The sequence below is a fragment of the Coniosporium apollinis genome (assembly GCF_000281105.1).
Source record: "Coniosporium apollinis CBS 100218 chromosome Unknown supercont1.1, whole genome shotgun sequence".
In the NCBI taxonomy this organism is placed as follows: domain Eukaryota; kingdom Fungi; phylum Ascomycota; class Dothideomycetes; genus Coniosporium; species Coniosporium apollinis.
Window position 1 is genome coordinate 138,379 of NW_006913263.1, and position 17,566 is coordinate 155,944.

General features: G+C 54.3%; 9 protein-coding genes and 1 non-coding gene across 10 annotated transcripts; 3 read left to right on the top strand and 7 right to left on the bottom strand.

Moving 5' to 3' along the window:
* Positions 1 to 136: 136 nt before the first annotated feature.
* On the top strand, positions 137 to 742 carry W97_00048 (uncharacterized protein; the record flags this gene model as incomplete). The annotated part of the gene is made up of 2 exons (XM_007777966.1): positions 137 to 253; positions 362 to 742. The coding sequence occupies 2 exons, from the start codon at positions 137 to 139 to the stop codon at positions 740 to 742; spliced, it is 498 nt and encodes a 165-aa protein (XP_007776156.1).
* A 486-nt stretch (positions 743 to 1,228) lies between these two features.
* Positions 1,229 to 1,311, bottom strand: W97_00049. The gene has a single exon. It is a non-coding gene; the product is annotated as a tRNA-Gln (tRNA).
* A 583-nt stretch (positions 1,312 to 1,894) lies between these two features.
* W97_00050 (uncharacterized protein) lies at positions 1,895 to 2,592 on the top strand (the record flags this gene model as incomplete). Its single annotated transcript, XM_007777967.1, has 2 exons — positions 1,895 to 2,131; positions 2,320 to 2,592. The coding sequence occupies 2 exons, from the start codon at positions 1,895 to 1,897 to the stop codon at positions 2,590 to 2,592; spliced, it is 510 nt and encodes a 169-aa protein (XP_007776157.1).
* A 100-nt stretch (positions 2,593 to 2,692) lies between these two features.
* W97_00051 (uncharacterized protein) lies at positions 2,693 to 3,362 on the bottom strand (the record flags this gene model as incomplete). Its single annotated transcript, XM_007777968.1, has 4 exons — positions 2,693 to 2,761; positions 2,812 to 3,047; positions 3,107 to 3,181; positions 3,236 to 3,362. The coding sequence occupies 4 exons, from the start codon at positions 3,360 to 3,362 to the stop codon at positions 2,693 to 2,695; spliced, it is 507 nt and encodes a 168-aa protein (XP_007776158.1).
* Positions 3,363 to 4,383: 1,021 nt separating this feature from the next.
* Positions 4,384 to 5,815, top strand: W97_00052 (uncharacterized protein; the record flags this gene model as incomplete). Its single annotated transcript, XM_007777969.1, has 2 exons — positions 4,384 to 5,355; positions 5,420 to 5,815. The coding sequence occupies 2 exons, from the start codon at positions 4,384 to 4,386 to the stop codon at positions 5,813 to 5,815; spliced, it is 1,368 nt and encodes a 455-aa protein (XP_007776159.1).
* Positions 5,816 to 6,002: 187 nt separating this feature from the next.
* On the bottom strand, positions 6,003 to 7,007 carry W97_00053 (uncharacterized protein; the record flags this gene model as incomplete). The annotated part of the gene is made up of 1 exon (XM_007777970.1): positions 6,003 to 7,007. The coding sequence occupies one exon, from the start codon at positions 7,005 to 7,007 to the stop codon at positions 6,003 to 6,005; it is 1,005 nt and encodes a 334-aa protein (XP_007776160.1).
* Positions 7,008 to 7,601: 594 nt separating this feature from the next.
* Positions 7,602 to 9,073, bottom strand: W97_00054 (uncharacterized protein; the record flags this gene model as incomplete). Its single annotated transcript, XM_007777971.1, has 3 exons — positions 7,602 to 8,862; positions 8,912 to 8,967; positions 9,020 to 9,073. 3 exons carry the CDS (start codon positions 9,071 to 9,073, stop codon positions 7,602 to 7,604), a joined length of 1,371 nt encoding a protein of 456 aa, XP_007776161.1.
* Positions 9,074 to 9,695: 622 nt separating this feature from the next.
* Positions 9,696 to 12,647, bottom strand: W97_00055 (uncharacterized protein; the record flags this gene model as incomplete). The annotated part of the gene is made up of 4 exons (XM_007777972.1): positions 9,696 to 9,737; positions 9,795 to 10,028; positions 10,161 to 11,970; positions 12,028 to 12,647. The coding sequence occupies 4 exons, from the start codon at positions 12,645 to 12,647 to the stop codon at positions 9,696 to 9,698; spliced, it is 2,706 nt and encodes a 901-aa protein (XP_007776162.1).
* Positions 12,648 to 12,754: 107 nt separating this feature from the next.
* On the bottom strand, positions 12,755 to 13,372 carry W97_00056 (uncharacterized protein; the record flags this gene model as incomplete). The annotated part of the gene is made up of 1 exon (XM_007777973.1): positions 12,755 to 13,372. One exon carries the CDS (start codon positions 13,370 to 13,372, stop codon positions 12,755 to 12,757), a length of 618 nt encoding a protein of 205 aa, XP_007776163.1.
* Positions 13,373 to 13,800: 428 nt separating this feature from the next.
* W97_00057 (uncharacterized protein) lies at positions 13,801 to 17,529 on the bottom strand (the record flags this gene model as incomplete). Its single annotated transcript, XM_007777974.1, has 4 exons — positions 13,801 to 13,935; positions 14,000 to 14,165; positions 14,217 to 17,314; positions 17,368 to 17,529. 4 exons carry the CDS (start codon positions 17,527 to 17,529, stop codon positions 13,801 to 13,803), a joined length of 3,561 nt encoding a protein of 1,186 aa, XP_007776164.1.
* Positions 17,530 to 17,566: the final 37 nt, after the last annotated feature.

Sequence of the window (17,566 nt, forward strand, 5' to 3'; positions counted from 1 at the left end):
CTGCACGACGGAGCTTGGCACGCCCTATTCTCAACAACACATTCGAAAGAGCTTAAATTGGAACAACTTTCCTTTCCTCCACACTCTCTAGAAGAACCTTGTGCCCGTATCAAATCGCATCTGTCAGAAGCTAACCATGCCTCCCGAAACGGCCTCCACCTCCCGTCCGAGCTCAATCACCGGCGGCTGCCTCTGCGGCGCCATCCGCTACACCATCTCCTTCCCTGCATCATCGCCCTGGCCGCCACCAATGGTAATGACCTTCCCCTCCCCCCTCTCTTCTCCTCCACGCTCCTGCGCCAACCATGTTCTTCTTCCTGCCCACCACATCCCACACCACCACTCACCCCTCTCCTCGCAGAACGCAACCTGCCAATGCACGCTCTGCCGCAAATTCACCGGCGCCCTCATCGCGCAGCCCGTGAGCGTGCCTACAGCCGACATCGCGCCGCCGCTGAGCTCGAACGAGAGCTACAAGACCTATCAATCTAGCCCCAGTGGCAAGAGGGGCTTCTGCGGGACCTGCGGCGGCAGCCTGACGTTCTGCTACGACAAAACGCCGGAGGAGACGGAGATCTTTCTCGGGAGCGTCGATGCAGATGTTCTGGGGGGCGAGTGGGGGAAGGCGCTGTGTGAGACGCGGAGGCATCTGTGGCTTGAGAATGCGGTCAAGGGAGTTACTGATGGGTTGAAGGGGAGGAAGTATTTGACGGATGAGAGGGGAGGAGAGGGGTTTGAGTGATGCTTGTGTGGAAGATTAAGCAGATTCATAGGCAGTTGAGATGTCGGTTTAGAGAGACATCCCGAACAGTGGATCGTATCCTGACGGAGGAGATGCTCCATGCTTGCGCCTCCGTTTTATGCTGCGTGCCGGACGCTTGTCGAATGTCTCTGTTGTGAAGTAGCCGCGTGTGAAGTCGTCTGGCTCCCCGTGGCTCTCCCTTCAGTCGGCCCCGCAGGTTGAAGCCGTCGCAGAGCAAGAACCGAAGAGCCAATACAGGTGTTCTACGCCGCAAAATTGAGCTCAACGCGCGCAGCGCGTTGCGCCAGCGCCAGCTGGCGGCACAAAAGGCCCCTAATACACGGTCACGTAGTGTAGTGGTTAGCACTCGGGATTTTGATCACACCAAACTTTCCGCGGCCAAAAAATGCTCCCAAAGTTAAGCCTTGAGCAGAAGATAATGTATCCAAGTTGACGTTGCTAAAACGAGCAAAAAAGCATAAAGCAAGGTCTCGCCCGGGATCGAACCGGGGTCGCGGGAAGTTTGGTGTGATCAAAATCCCGAGTGCTAACCACTACACTACGTGACCGCGTATTAGGGGCCTTTTGTGCTGTTAAAATTGATGAAGCTTAAAATTTTTCAGCTAAATCTAGGCCTTCTAGAGGGACGAATGTCATACAATGGAAATCGTTATTACCTCAGTAGCTATTGAATGGAATATCTTCCGTGACTCTATTCTACGGTTTGTGAAGGCTCTCCCGGGAGGCTTAGTTCAGTTCAAATATGAGCTGAGCAGCTACAGATTGCAGAGGCTGACAAGCTTAAGGCCTTTGATGATCAAGCCAATCCTTATGACCATGTCCATTTCCTCCCCTGCAGCTGGCGATGCGAGATAATTCGCAACTGCGTGGTTACTACCGCTCGATTTACCGTATAAAATCGCTTTTCAATATGACCAACACCTGTAATCCAACTCAGAAGCTGAGCGCTTTGACTTCCCCAATCCTGAAACTCGCAGTTGCTCCCATGACGATACGTCATTCCCTACGCCCATACATCAAAGCTCCTCCAGGCCGCTCCATACGACTGCATTTTTACGCGACAATTCACACAAAGTCAGTTTCCAAGCCGCGCCGGTTGCTATGAAAAAACAAACTACCTCAGATGACACCATGTCCAATGCGCCAGCCCTCCGTGATAAAGCCCTCCGCATGTCCTACCGCATAGGCCGCGGCGAGCAGGGCGTGCTGACGTTCGAGCCGTACAAATCGATGCTGCTGCCCCTCTGGCGCTTCCGCACTGTCGAGATCGCCAAGAAGAGCTCTGCAGATCTGTGGGAGCGGTTTGAGGAGTTTGGTAGGTTGGGGGATTTCGTGGGGATGGATATGACGAGGAAGTTTATTCAGATGGTGTGTATGTTTTCTTGGTAGTACTGTGCGAGATTCTAGATTAAGTCCTTCCTTGAAGCGGAATGTTGGTGCCACTTGAATCGTTTCGGTTTATCTCGTCTTGTTTCCGACGTTGCACTTCTAAATGAATCTATATACGGGGTGTTGATATTATTTCTTTGTATCGAAATATTGATCCTATCCCACAGGGCATGACCCGCGCCAAACGCTACGCCAACCACGCTGGCGGGCGCAAGTACGACAAACGCAGCGGCAAAGAACTGCAGAAGAGCTCTAGTCATGTAGACCACGACGCCAAGCTGGAAGCTTCTGAGATCTTCAAGCAGGTCTGGCAGCGGTGCAAGGCGCACGAGCAGTACCAGAAACTCAAAGAAGAGTTCCTTAAGGAGCAGAAAGAGTGGGACAAGGAGCATAAAAACTCCGTGGTGTCCGTCAAGAAGGAGGACAGGGACGGTGATTGAATGCAGCAATCCCGCTCCGCCGCATTCTGACCCATTTTCTCCCGGCGGCCGCAGCCCTCGCCGTATGCACCATGCCGGCCACATTGTGCGCCGCCGATCCTCACGAGGACGCCAAGTTGGGCTCCGCCTTCGCGACCTCAGTATTGTCGCCACCTTGCCACGAGTGCAGCTGCGTCTGTCAGCACAGCACCACGGTGAAGCATCCCGGAAGATACGCACCGTCTCCGCGAAAGCGATCCACTCCGCCACCCCTCTCGTATATGGATCATCCGTTCCGTCTGGCAGCACATCGTGTCCCCAAACCACTATCTCGTCGAACGATGCCACCTCCTCTGCGACCTTGACTTCAGCAGGCTGCTCGTCATCTTCTTCATCCTCCTCAGGAGCACTGGACGATGGCTCGCGAGGTATTTGTGCTTGTGGAAGGAGCTTGTCCGTAGTGTTTAGGACGGTGCCTGGGTAATGTAATCAGTGGGTGCTCTCAGGCATAGGAGAAGGGAGGAGAGGTACGGACCTCGGTAGCCATCTGGTATCTTCACGGCTCGACCGCGTAGTTTGCGGCCGCGGAAATAGGCGGTTGTCTTGCCATCTAGCATTTGTCATTATTGCTTGGCCTCTTAGTGTCTTGCGACGGGGAAGCTACCGTCGTCGGTCTTGGGCTGCCAGTACCGCTCCGATGCATCGACGGGGCCATTGTGGTTGATACGGCAAGGGAGGACATTCGGCGTGCAGACGCCTTTGTGACCTTTAGCAGATTGTGGCGCGAGCATTGAGGGCTCTAGAACAAGTTATCAGGCATGAGAAATCAGATTCTCTAGTGGTCGTGTTTGCTCGGTCATGCACGCGACTCGGATAAACGGGCGCGTCAAAGCGTGTTTCGACGCGACGGAGATAAATCCGGCCGGCATTAGGAAAGTGGCGCTTGCTTCCTAGGGCACCACAAAGACACGAGAAAGCAATCGGGGGTTCTGACGTTCTCTTTGCAGCCTTCGGTTCAAACATGAGTCGCTGAATCCCTAATACTACGCTACACGGGTAAATATGTCCAGGGAGCGCACTTCCCTATTTTACCAAGGGGAAGGGTCGGCACACCGGCAGGAACCGAGCAGCACGCAGCTGGGCCGGCCCTGGCAACGGCACACTGCGCGCGATCCCGGCGATGCCCCGCGCTAGTAAGACCCTGCCTAGCAATCGAAGACCCTTGGACCCTTACTCGAGTAGGCTGAGGTGAGTTCGATAACAGCTCCAGGAACAGGACTATCTTGACCATGACTGCTCGGAAGAAGCATTTCAGACAATAGAGGCTGCCTGGGTTATAGGACTGCAGCTTCAGATGTTGGCTCAGCCAGGCTCTGCCAATGCACAGCGCCCAGGAAACGTGCATTCTTACCAAGACGACCGCACATGCTTGTCCGCAAACATCCCTTCCCGCGATAAACACCAAGACACACCTGGTAGCGTCATCGACGTGCTCAATGCGGCAAAGTCCTCGTCCACCACTTCCTGCTAAAGACACGTCTTGCTCGGCACCGGCGCTTGCTGTTTTCTCGCATTCCGCCGGGGGGACGGAGCAAATCGCCCTCCGAGCTCGCAAGTTGGGAGCTGTCAAAAATGGTGCTGCACCTCTCTTTCGGCCGTGAGCTGTGCGCGAGCATTTTGAATCAGTCCGCAGAAACAGCGTCAACAGCTTGTGCTTCCTCTCTTCTGCCGTCGCTTGCCCTCATACCACTGTACATAAGCCTGTTGTTTGGCCGCAATTCTATGCTTGCGTAGAAATCGCCCGCTTCCACCATGTCGCTCTCCAACCCCATCGTCTCGCGCTTCAACGCGCTGCGCAGCTATGCCGGCTCCCTGGCCTGGGGCCCTCTTGTCCAGCTCTCCCGCAGCCTGACCCTCTCGCTCCTCCAGCGCATCCAGACCGGGCAACTCACCATCATCGACACGGATGGCCAGGCTTACCACTGCGGCATCGTCTTGCCCTCCACACCATCCACGACGCTCCACGTCCACAAGGACCTCTTCTGGGTGCGGCTCCTCCTCTTCGCAGACATGGGCTTCGCCGAGTCCTACATGCTCTCCGAGATCTCCTGCGGGGACCTGACCGCCTTCTTCAAGCTCTTCATCCTGAACCGCTCCCACCTCTCCAATGGCTCCACACTGACCTCCACGCTCTCGACCTCTCTGACCGGCCTCCTGCGCCGCACCAACGACCTCTCCAACGCCCGCCTCAACATCGCCGCCCACTACGACATCAGCAACGCCATGTTCGCCGCCTTCCTGAGCGACGACATGACCTACTCGTGTCCGATCTGGCGGCCCAGCTCCGATCCGCGCTGCAGCTCCGAGCCGCTCGAAGAGGCGCAGATGCGGAAATTGTCCCGCTTCATCCGGGCCGCGCGGTTGAAAGCGCGAGACCATGTGCTCGAGATCGGTACGGGGTGGGGCAGCTTCGCGATCGCGGCGGTACGGGCGTCGGGGTGTAGGGTGACGAGTCTGACGCTGAGCGTGGAACAGAAAGAGCTCGCGGAGGAGCGAATCAGGAGCGCGGGGTTCGAGGACAGGATCGAGGTGCTGCTGTGTGACTATAGGGCGCTGGAAAAGATGGGGAAAGTGCCGGTGGGCGGGTTCGATAAGCTTGTTAGCATTGAGATGCTCGAGGCGGTGGGGAGGGAATATCTGGCGACATATTTCGAGTGCGTGGATAGGTTGCTGAAGAGGGAGGGCGGCGTGGCGGTGTTCCAGTGTATCACCATGCCTGAAGCGGTATGTTCGGCTTTCCCGGAGTGGTTGAATATGTTTGCAGAGCACGAACTAACATGTTCGGCAGAGATACGAGGCCTACGCCAAAGGCGACGATTTTATCCGCAAATACATTTTCCCCGGTGGCCATCTTCCCTCGGTCTCGCAGCTTGTCCAGAAGATCGCAGAAGGCTCGAGGGGTACGCTCGTGGTGGATGCTATCGAGAACATCGGCCCACACTATGCCAAGACGCTGCGATTATGGAAAGAAAACTTCATGCGGAATTTCGACGCCGAGATTCGGCCGGCGCTGCTGGCGGAACATGAGCACATGACCAAGCGGGACGCTGAGACGTTCAGGAGAAAGTGGGAGTACTACTTTACGTACTGCGAAGCAGGCTTCGCGACGAAGACGCTGGGCGATGTGATAATTACCGCTGGACGAGAAGGAGCCATGGAAATGTTGGAGGATGTCCCGTTGTGATGTGGACACTTATTGGTGCAGTATTTCATACTGCGTATGAGGAAGCGCCCTTCGAGGTGCCAGGCCTGCTCTTTTGCTTACGTGCTTCTTCGACGAGCTCGATACCCTAGTGGCTTTATCTAGACCGTAGACCGTGTGTAGCGCGTCATGTGCATATAGCTTGACGAACTGCTTCTCAGCTCTTGCTTCACCTCTTCCCTTTCTTCTTCCTTTTCTTGTTGTTCCTCCCCTCAGCCGCAGTTCCGTTTACCTCAACTCCATTGTCCACCACCTCGATCCCCACGTCCTTAGGCCTCCCCCACCGCTTCAAGTGCTCCGCCTCAAACGCCTCCTTCGCTCCCCGAAACAACGCCATCGTCACTCTCGCATCCTCAATACTCGAGTGCTGCCCCCCCTGTATCTCTACCCCCAGCACCTCGCTCGCCAGCCGTTTCAAACTCGGCGCCTTTCCCATGCTCAGCGCCCTGAACTTCGGATGTCGCGCCGTGTCCCTGATGTCGCGGCGCGGGTGGCTGAGCATCAGCACGCCGAGGTCGTTCTTGAGCGCGTGACCGACGAGGATGCGGCCTGAGATTAGCTCGGCGACGTCCCGCTGGACTTCGGAAAAGGACCGCGCGTGGCCTTTGCGCAGCAGCGCAGGCGTGATGCCAGAGACGGCGGTACGGTAGTCCGTGATCGGTACAATGGGCAGTACGTATGAGTCGTAGAGCTGGTGGCCGTGGTAGTTGACGAGGGAGACGCGCGCAAGTTGGGAGTCGAGGGCGGGCGGCGGGCCCGTACCGACCATCTCGCAGTCGAGGGCTATGTACTTGCCTAAGGTGGCTGTGGCGGAGCGGCCAGCGTTTGGGACGTCGGCTGGGGATTGCGTGGGGAGTGTGGTGCTGTTTAGCGGGAGGTTGTAGGCGGCTGCGAGGTCGGCGGCGGGGATGTCATAGTCTTCGGCGAAGAGGGCGAGGGTTGCGGAAGGAGGAGTGGGAGCGGGCTGGGAGGCTGTTGACCCCATCTTGCGCCGTTTGTGAGGAAGATGTTCTTGCTTCGTGGGCCGCGGTCTCTTGTGGCCGTTTTGCTGCGGCGCTGACTGTTCGTTTGTGCTTTTGCGCTTCAGAGCATTGGATCTGGTAGATGTAGGCTGCTCTTTCTGCAGAGTAGCCTGGAGCTTCTTCCAGTTGCTGGAGAGGGTCTTATGTTCCATTGCGTGCTATCGAGGCATAGTGAGGGCGGTTTAGTTGGAGTTATGGGACGGAGGACTCCTCGAAGGAATCACGAGTTTTCCTATCAAAAATCCGCGCACGGGCCTCAACACCATGACGTCCTTACATCTAAGGTCATGTTTTGAGAGTTATGATGCTCAGGTTGAGCTTCAAAGCCCTCGGTGTATGACCAAGTGTATTGTCTTTGGTCAGCGTGGAGCTATTCTTGTATTTGGGATGGAAACATGGTTCCTTTCTGGCTGACAGCTTGCTTCAAATTTCACTCTGAAATGATGTTGACTCAAGCAACACACATTTTTGCTATCAAGCCAACAAGCCAGCAATAGTAAATATTAAAGATAGTCAAGATCACTGAGCCCCATACAGGCAGAACGGAGAGCTCGGGACGGCGCGGTATGCAGTACCGGTGGATTCTTCTTCCAGCGAAGAGCCTCCCAATTAGGTGTTCATAAATGCAAAATGCTCCGTGCGACAAGCTCCAAACAACCCGGCGTCTCAACGACGAAGCACGACTTCAGTGGAGCACTGATATCTACGCCTTGTCGTGTTCATCAAACGCATCCATCGCAGCTGCCTCACTTCTTGCCGAAGAACGACATGATATTGCCTTGCCCCGCCTTCGCCCCCTTCTTCCCCTTCGCCGCGCTCCCACTCGACACCGGCACCTTTGCCTTCTTCGGTACAGGCTCGTCTTCCGAGAAAGACTCCCACACCGGCTCTTCTTTGGTGACGAGATATCCCTCTTCGTCCTTGGCCGTCTTCTTCTTCATCACTCTCCGCCTGCCTCGCCTCCTACCTCCCGAAACCGTGACCTCCTCCTTCTGCTCCGGCTCCTCCTCAGCTTTCGAGTCGATGAGTGTGGCCTGCTGCTCGGCAACTGCTTGCATCTCCGGCGCGTCGTCCATCGGCTCGTCTTCGTCCTCCATCATGTTACGGAGTGCTTCCTCCCGCTCTTTCCTCGCTTGACGTGCGGCCTTGTCGTCAACCGTCGGCGCCGTGAGCGCGAAGTCCTCCTCTTGTTCGTCTTCCGATGCATCCTTCATTGCCTCGTCTTCCGGCGCGGGTGTTGCTTCAGCCGAGCTGGCTGTATCCCGCTTCTTCGGCTTCGGCGGCTTCGATTTGGCGAATGACTTGAAGATATCGGATTTGTCGCGCTTGAGGGTGGGTGCTTTGGCCTTGGCTTCGGGTTTCGAAGGCGGTATAGCGGCAGCATCGACTTGCGGTGTGGAGGCCCGGGAGGCGCTGGCTGCAGACTCGCTGCTCTTCCTGCGCTTCGCTGGCGGCGGTTCTGTAGACTTCGCTATTGTGGTGCTGCTTGGTCTCGGCGCCATCTTTGCGGCGGCTGTGGTCGCTATGGGCGCAGCCGGAGGCGGAGGTCGGCGGTTCGTCCTCCGCTTGACGTTCGGATTCTGTATCGTGCCATACTGTCTCCAGTCCTTAAGTGGATCCTCATTGGCGTACTCTTTCTGGATTTCCCGATTGCAGTTTGTCAAGACTTGGAGATCCTTTGGTGGAGTGGGCTCTATAGTGTAGACGTGGATGGATGTGATTTCGTCGAATTGTGCCTTTGCCTCCTTCATGTCCTCCTCCCTTACCAACAAGAAACGTGTTGTGGTTATGTTCTCATCTGATTCATGGTCCTCCTGGCCGTCCTGGTCCGGCATTGAACTGAGGGGCGGCGAGCTGGGCTGTGTGAAGCTATTTGTGCTGCGCTGGCTCGGGCCGCCGTTCGTCTGTGGTACTGTCTGTATAGCCTTCGTTCCAGCAATGATGTAGGTTGCGTGGACTGAGCCTGGCCTTTTCGCGTTTTCGTCATGATGGAAAGCATAAAGCATCCTACAGTTGTGTGAGAATGCGGGCGGTGCTTCCAGTGCGAAAGACTGACTGCTTGGCCAAATGGGTGTGTACTTTGAGCGCCCTACTCAACGCGCGATAGCTGATCTAGAGGTCTCTTGTCAGCTTCCGCAGTGGGTGCAGTCATGTAGGAACCTACGATCCGCTCCTCGTTGAGCACATTGAGCGCGAGAAACTCCTTGTACTTGTCCATTGCAGATAGAGGTACTGTAGCTGAACCCTCTCAGACGTGAAGACGGCTTCGGCCATAGAGGACTGTAACGACACGAGTAGAGGGAAGTATTCGTTGTATCTAATTACAGCGCGCGCTGTCGCGTTAGCAATGGCCTCGCGTCAAGTCTACTATCGATAAGAAATCGATGTAGCGGCCAAGGGCTATGCCAAAAATCCGTGGCCGCTTTTCCCCTGCTGTAGTTAACCCTGCCACGTTTTTTTATGTACCTAGGTAGCCCGCTCGATGCTGTTACTACCTTACTTCCGTCCCTACCTTGTGTTTTGAAGGCCAGCAGATGCCCCTTGGCGATTACTCAGAGCAAGCGGCCGTGTCACTATGTCATGCTACCTGGGACAAAACCACGACCATTGCAGGTAAAGTGATGGGATTACAACTTGCTGTAACAGCCTCCATTGTTCCTAACTTAAACATCGCCAGATCTGCTCGTAAGATCAGCCGTCTCGGTCACCTTGGTCACGCTGGCGCGGCTTTCCCTCCACCCGTCCACCCAAATTTATGGCCACAAGCTCCCAATCCCTTCAGATCCTTTTCCATCGGCGGGACCCTGTCCGCTTTGTAGAAAGGTTTCTCATTCTGATGCTCAAGTGAAGCCACGTTCATCCTTCTTCCTCCCAGTCTCAGCCTGGTACAAATGAGCATGAGCGATAGGTCCGCTCCCGTGTTGGGTCTGAACTGATACCGGCTTCGCCGCCATGGGACTGATACGATAGACCCGCTGCTCTCTGAGCTGGTTGGGATACTCAGGCAAATCCTCATCTACGCCGCCGGATGCCGCTTCGTAGTCGGTGGAGGCAATGACTGGCGATGGACTCGCTGCAGACAGCCGGTCGTCACCTTGTTGCCGTACTTCACGGCACTTCGGACAAGCTTGAGATTGTTGAAGAGATAGGATGAGGTAGGTCTGACGCCCAGACTGATTCGCCGGTTATGAGCGGTCCCCTTGAGCCGGACCTGTAATCTGCTCTTTCCTTTTCTTTACATAGAAATCCCGCAACTGAGCGCCAGACAGTTCAACTCGTCGCCAGGGGCTATCTTGTAAGGTTACCTCGCTGGCATACTGAAGCCAGTAATCATTATCAAAGAGCTTCAACACGTCGGTATGCCCGTAAGCAGTAGCGAGATCTCTTGCTGTACGGCCTCGTGCGTTCTTGACGGTCGGATCAGCTCCGGCTGCGAGTAAATGCCAAACACCATTGGATCTGTTGAACATGGCCGCCTCATGGAGAGCATTGAGTCCATAAAACGGATCTAGTTCGTCCAGGTGAGCAGTTCTCGTGATTTCTTTCTGCAACCACTCAGAATGTCCCTTTGCAGCTGCGTATACGAGGCCTTTTACACGTTTGCTGACTGTCTCGTGGTGCGAAGGTTGGTAGTCTCCTCCAGCCTTAATCAATTCCTCCAGCTTCTTGTCTCTCTGCTCGCGGACCTTTCGGCCAATCTCCGCCTCTTGCTGGCATACCGATGCCTTCTGCACCTCGGCTTGGGCTTCGGCCTTTTTGTAGTGTGCTCTCAGAAAATCCTCGGCAGTGTCTCGTTGGTCACTGTCAAAAGGATAGGAACGCCCATTGGTATTCGTCGACGTTAAGAGCAATCTAACTATGTCTGCATCTCCAACACTTGCTGCCGCATCTAGCGCATTCATGCCTTGCTTGTCGACTGTCGTCGGGTGTGCACCAGCTGCAAGAAGTAGCTGTGTTGACTGAGGTCTTTCCCGCCTAATAGCATAATGCAGGGCTGTACATCCGGAGGAGTCCTGGTCATCTACCCTGGCCTTATCAACATGTTCGAGTAGTAACCTCAATACATCTGGGCCCGTATGGATAGCTGCGGTGTGCAATACTGTTTGTCCATCCTGATCCGGCATACTAATGGTGGCCTTCGCTGCGCAGAGTAGCTCAACAATCTGCGACGTAGAAGACCTCTGAAGCGGGATAGCGAGATGCAACGGAGTAAGAAGACAGTCATCTTGCACATCCACCTTGGCTCCTGCGTTCAGTAGTTCCTGGCACGCCTGTTCGTCGTCAAGCCAGATCGCAGCATGCAAAGGCGAGTAGGAGGCCCCCCAGGGCACGGTTGTACTTGCGTTATGCGGTTCTTGGGACAAAAAGACCTTGAGTGTTTCTTTAAGCTGGAAACACGCCGACAGATATATCGGGATACGTGCTTCGTGTGTTTGGTTCTCCAAGAGTTCCATGGGGCGCCCGAAAAGACGATCATAGGCCTCTGGAACTAGCTGAATCATACTTACAACATTGCTGGTGGTCAATATGTTCACCAGTAAGGTTTGGTGCACATGCTCTGAGGATCCTCGGACGTGATCAGGCCAGTATCGTGCTGCATAGGCTGCAAAAGGATGGTCGTTCTGTCGCCTTCGAAGATCTGCGGCATTGGAGCAAGGATGGATGAAGTCGTCGAGAGACACATATGTCAGACAGCTCTTGACGACATCCACCGGCACATCTTTGAAGATCTCGGGCGAGGCCTCAAGGTACTCCCTAATCGTGGCGTGGAAGAAATCAACAGTCTTTGAGAGTTCTCTCACCACCACAAAACCTTGACAGACATTAAGTATGGTCTCAATGCTAGGCATGCGTTCCTTGGACAATCTCTTATCTCGTTCGTCGATGGCAAGCGCTTCACATAAGGCGTCGGTCCTTAGCGCGGTCCTGGCCCTGAGCAGCCACTGAAAGACCCGGAAAGCGAGCTTGGCTCGCCGGGTCGACTCTCTGATGCGCTCGATTGTTTGGCCGTATTTCTCTGGCAGAGTACCCCCAACGGTATGTAAAGCCGCCCTAACGTCCGCTTTGCACGTTTCGCTTGCAATTCGAGTCAAATACATGTACGCAAGGGCGAATCTGTTACGTGCTTTTCAGAAACGACGGCATCATTCGGAGGGTCCAGGATAAACGTACTGACCAGCGGCCTTTTTAACAACTTCTGCGACTACGCGGCCTTGCCATGACTTGTCTCCGTCGATAACGAACTGTAGGTCAGTGCTGTCCTGGATGTAGGCCTGTACAAACGTCCGTATGTCGTCTTCCTTAGCCTGAATTTCAATATGGAGGCCTGGATCAGATATTCCGCGGGGCCGAACAGCAAAAGGACGACCGGTGACAAGAACACGGATAAATTCTGCCTGCGCTCCGTCGAGAAGTTTGAGAAGGACCTGCCGGGTTTCATCTCGCAGCTCGTCCAGGCCGTCAACGATGATAAACAGTTTGACGTGATAATCACGTGCACGCAGCAAAAGCTGGACAAGATCCTTCAGAGATGCGATACCCGCATCTTTCTTTGACTGGTACATGGATCGTATGTCGCGGTGCACGGATTCGTTCTTGGAGGCGAGCTGCTGAAGGAGCGACCCAATCAAGTGTTTCACGGTTTGATTCGCCTGCTCCTGGCTCTCGCAGTAAACAAAAGCCACGCCAATCCCCGGTTGTTCTGTTCTTTGCTCGAGCAGGTAATTGACGATGACCGAGCTGATTCCTCCGAAGTGAGCCTGTGCCAACAATTCACAGCAAGCATGGTGCATTACTCACCAGCAGATCGTTTTTCCCGCAGCAGGGTCTCCTCGCAGCGTTAAGAGAAAGTTCTCCTTGCAGCGCACGTTATCGAACCATATTTGTAGAGCACCCTCCCTCAAGATCCAGGTTCCAGTGCCCTCGTGACGGCGATGGTGATAAAGCTCTTCTTGTCTCCGCATAAAGTCCAGGGGGTAAGCCACTTCAGCGCCTCATCGGACAGCAATTTGTCTTTCTCAGCGCTGGCCTCCTGCTGTATGCTTTGAACGGCGATTCCGATCGTGGCTACCGTTTGTTGAGTGCTCATAGCAATCCTCAAGCCATCGTTGGCTTTTGCAGACTCGAATGCCGATTGATAGACTTGAAGACTACAGAGGAAGGCTTGGATTTCCTCCTCTTTAAGCAAAAACTTCACCCGGAGTTTCATGCCATGCCCATCCCCAAGCGAAGAGTTCAAGCTCTGCTGAAACATCTTTATTTCAGACTGACACTCTTTGACCTCGCGCTCTATACTGTCCAAAGATGACAGAGGCCCAGATTTGATGATGTAAATGTCTTCAAGGTCAACGAGCAGCCGACGGAAAAGGCTCAACTGTCTGATAACCTTATCGATGGTATCAGGTGCATTACGCGCTTTCTTGTAAGCGCGGTAGCAAGCGAAGCATGCCTTAGTTAACTCTGAAGCAAGGCTGCTCAGGCCCGCGATACTGGCGGCGATGGAAAGCGGCTCGCCCATTAATGGTGAAGCGCAATCGAGGCTGGTAAAGAAAGCGTTAGGACCTCTGAATCAGCTGTGGCTTTTGGGCTGAGTGTTGGAGAATGCGCCTGTTGAACTTTGCGCCAGCCCAACTGCGGCGACACCTAATCTTAGATAATCTTACGATGACGTCAAAAGCTGCCAAGTGTCAGACATTCACAAGACACGCATGGCAACAGTGGCTTAAGCAGGTGACTTCAATTGGACGGTGCTGCTATGCAGCTGAAGAGATCGCTCTCAGCTGAGGGCAGGGAAGCTGTTACGTAAGCTGATGATTCGTGGCCCAAAAAGCTCCCTTGGCCCTGACTTGTATCAATCAAAGAGCATACTCAGAGGCAAGAGAGCAAAGATAAGTACAAGAAGTTCTTCTTGATAAGGGCGGGCAACGGGGAGTGGGCATGGTCAGTCTAGGACTGCATGTATCTTGCCTTTAGATGTTCAACTACTTGTTTCAGAGCTCTGGGCGAGGCGGACCAGTCATGATGCTTCAGACTATCGTCCAACGTGACTGTATGCAACGTCTCAGCTGCAGCGATACGAATCTATTTCTACGTCAGCCCATTGCTCCAACGATGGATAAGCGCTGTTAAAGATGCGAGCACTCACCTTTGGGAACGGGTGCAGCAGCATGCTCATCAACTTAGCGATCACATCAGCCCTCGTAACATCGAAATCAGCGAGACCACGATAGAGGTCAAGCGCGACGGAAAGCTTGACCATGTTTTGAGACTTGAAGTGTGCCTTCTGCACCAGAGAGAGCAGGTTCCGACATCTGTTGCTGTCAGCCAATGATATCATGGGCTCCGATAACAAGAAGACATACTTGAATGTGGAGCCCAGCCTCTGCAGGATCTGCATGTCGAACAGAAACGCCAGGACTTCCATCAACGGAAGAATCACTCTGTCGACAGCCATGTTCTCCTTGAAGATTTCCACCACGGCGTTGCAGATGTCCAGCACCGGGGCAACAGACTCTTCTGTCTGCATAAAAAGTTCCTCCACCAGGTCTACCAATGCGAGCCTTGAAGCTCGAAGCACTGACTCCGAGCCCATTCCCGCAGAGCTAATGTAGCCTTCCAGTATGGCGTGCATAATCCATGTTGGTGTTGGACGCCGCAGAGTATTGAGGGCTGAAGCGAAGTATGCGTAAGACGATACGCCTTGTTCTTCGTCCCACATCAACTTTTTGAGGTCCTTAAGCTTGTCACCTCGGAGGGTTCGCAAGCATTTTGCAGCCGGGCCGCGGACTTTGTCAAGCTTTTCGAGCGAGAGACGGATTACGTCTGCGGCGATTGTGCTGTTCCGCTCATCTGCGTCGGCGTCGAAGAAACCGTGCTCAGCGGCAGCCGATACAGCATTCAGGGCTTCGAGGCGGACGAGTGAACCTATGTCCCCGCGCTCATTGATTGTGTAGTCATTGAGCGCTGTGGAGATAGCGGCCTTGATATCTTCTAGATCGTCGACACCTTGGTGTAGTGAATGCTTAGCCACAGAGGGGATCAAAAGACGCAGGCTCTGGAGTGCTGTCACCCTTGTTTCAACTTCGACAGCTGGAGTGCAGCGCGATGTCAAGACTTCGATGATCTGAGCTGCTTCGGTACTTTCGGGTTCGAGGTCTCCGTACATGGCCCCTAAAGCCAGAGCATATCCAGAATTACGAGGGCTGCGGGAATTGATGAGTGATGTCAGCCAAGTCTGGTTAAGTGGCAGCAGCTCCTCAAGCGACAGTAGGTGGGATATCCTGCCCACAGCCGAAGGAAGCGCTTGGAGAACAGAGTCTTCGGTCCGAGTAAGGCAAAAAGTCAAGAGTGTGATGACTGTCTCGCCATGAGGAAAATCCTGTATGCCTCCGTACATGTGCCAAAGCCGGAGGGTCGTAAGAGCCAGTGCGGAGAGAAGCGAGCATATGGCTACTGCGGTGAGTTCAGGACGCAACGCGGCTGATTTAAAATCCCGCTCTTCCAACTTCATAGGGAGAGTGCCGCCCTGCCCGTTCTTGACGTAGGATTGCAGGAGAGACCACAGGCCATCGAGTACTTCTATGTCGCCCAGCGTCCTGTTGGGTAACTGGGTTTGCTCCGCATACCTGAAGTCGATCTGTGTTACGCAACCGTGAAGCACCGAGGCTAACGCCATGAGAAGCCCATGCCGCTCTTCAACGTCGTTGCGGCCCAGTTCGGCCAGATGTTTTGAGATGCGTTGTATCATGGATCTGACCTCAGCGAAGGGCTGCGTAATGCTCAGCCGTCCGATCGCATTCGCGGCGGAGAGTCGAGAAGGGGTGTCCAGTGCGGCCACCCCCCTCCAGCCCAGCAAGCCGTTGAAGAGTGCTTGCCAGTACGCATTGTCCAGCTGAGCCGCCTTAACAGCAACCTCGGTCATAGCGCGGTCTCTTGGGCCAACGGCGTGATAGTCTACAATCTGAACAAGCGGTATACCTTCCACTACAATATCGGGATGGCGGCCAATGAGCTCTTGGAGAGCTGCCGAAGACCCGCGGCGGATGTTTCCTGCAGGGTCGAGACACGACGTTTGTAAGAGCTCAATCGCAAGGATTTGCGGCACTGAGAGCCGATGATCAAAGGCTTGTGCTGCGCGTATCGAGGTTGTGTTCACCCCAAGAAGCTCAGCTGTGGTGTATCGTCGTGAGATTGCCCAGATGCCGAAGCACGCTGCATCTCGCACATTCGACCCTATAGATCCGCCAGTCGCAGCGCGTTGCTCGAAGGTAAGGGCAAGCATTAGTGCGTTCAGAACATCCGGAAGCTGCTCAGCCGGCGGCGCCTTCCTGTACAAGAGGTGTGATAGAGCTAGGGTCAAGCCGTGCCACCGTAGTGGGTTTACCATGGCGAGGTTTCTTGTGGTACCTTCCCAGAGCACATCAACATTTAGATAGCTTAGAATGGCGTCGATGACTTCTGTGCGCATGTTGGATTCAAGCTTCATTGCGACTATACTCAACGCTTTGCTGGCAGCGAAGCGGACTGGCGTGTCGCCATCCGCAACAGCCTCAAGTAGGAAATCAATGACTTCTTCGAACAGTGTGGATATATCAGGAGATTGCACAATATCGAGTGACTGAATGTAGTGGACAACAATATTGCGGGTGGTCTTGATGATAAGCTTTCTCGCCACTGCGGAAGACTTGACAAACGAGAGTGAATTGTGTGTGAGGACGTGTTGACAAGAGTCGTAGATATCGCGAAGCAAGTGTCCTAGCTCTTCATACGTTGCTGAAGCGACAAGCTTACTGATGAAGGACAATACGCCGTGCATCTGATGGATATCTCGCTGCTTGGTACACTTTGGATCAAGCCAGGACAAAGCCCACTGAACAGCAGCGTTGAGGAGGCCGAGCTTACGCATGTCCGGCCTGATGCATAATCTGACAAGTGCGAGCGCTGCGGCGTCACGCTCTCGAGTCGCGGATTTTAGTTGCTGGATGCATGATGGCATAAGGCGACTAGCTATTGCCGGCAAGTTGGGAGGCACATCCAGGTCCTGGATGTTTGTGATAGCATCCGTCAAATGCTTGGATGATATTGAGGCAAGGTCGAACGGCGTCAGCATCAAATGTGAAAGCCATAGCAGGAGGATGTATCGCTCTTCCCAAGGCATGCCATCATGCTCGTTTGGTACCACACCAACCTGAGTGCCATCGATACCTTGCTCCAATCTAGTCAAGATGAGTTCCAGGTAGCGTGGCTCATTGTTAAGGAAGCCTGTAATGATCTTTTCGCCCCTGACCTTGCAAAGCGTATACAAGATGCGAGAGATGGCACTTGACAAGGGGACGGTTCTGGCAATTGTCGAAGTCTTTGGAGGTGCTTGCAGATATTGGAGATAGGCATCCACCAGCGGAGGAACGATGTGCTTCAGGTGGGCATCTAGTAATTGCGGGTCTTCCTGGAAAGGTTCGATCTGGGAGGGGCACTATCAGCCCTACCCAGAACAGTACCTTCACCTCAACATACCAGAAGGATGACCTGGTCAAGTTCCTGAGCCTTGACGCTGCGGTGGACACGCTGCTTGTTGCTTCTTGATGGAGGCTTCCAGAGGATGCGAGCAAGAGACAGCGAGTAGAAGCTGACAGATGCCCGCTGAAGCCTCAGGTCGTCGTCTTCGGGGGCGTCCATTACGACTCGTCGGGTGACTGTGGCAGTTTCTTTCAGG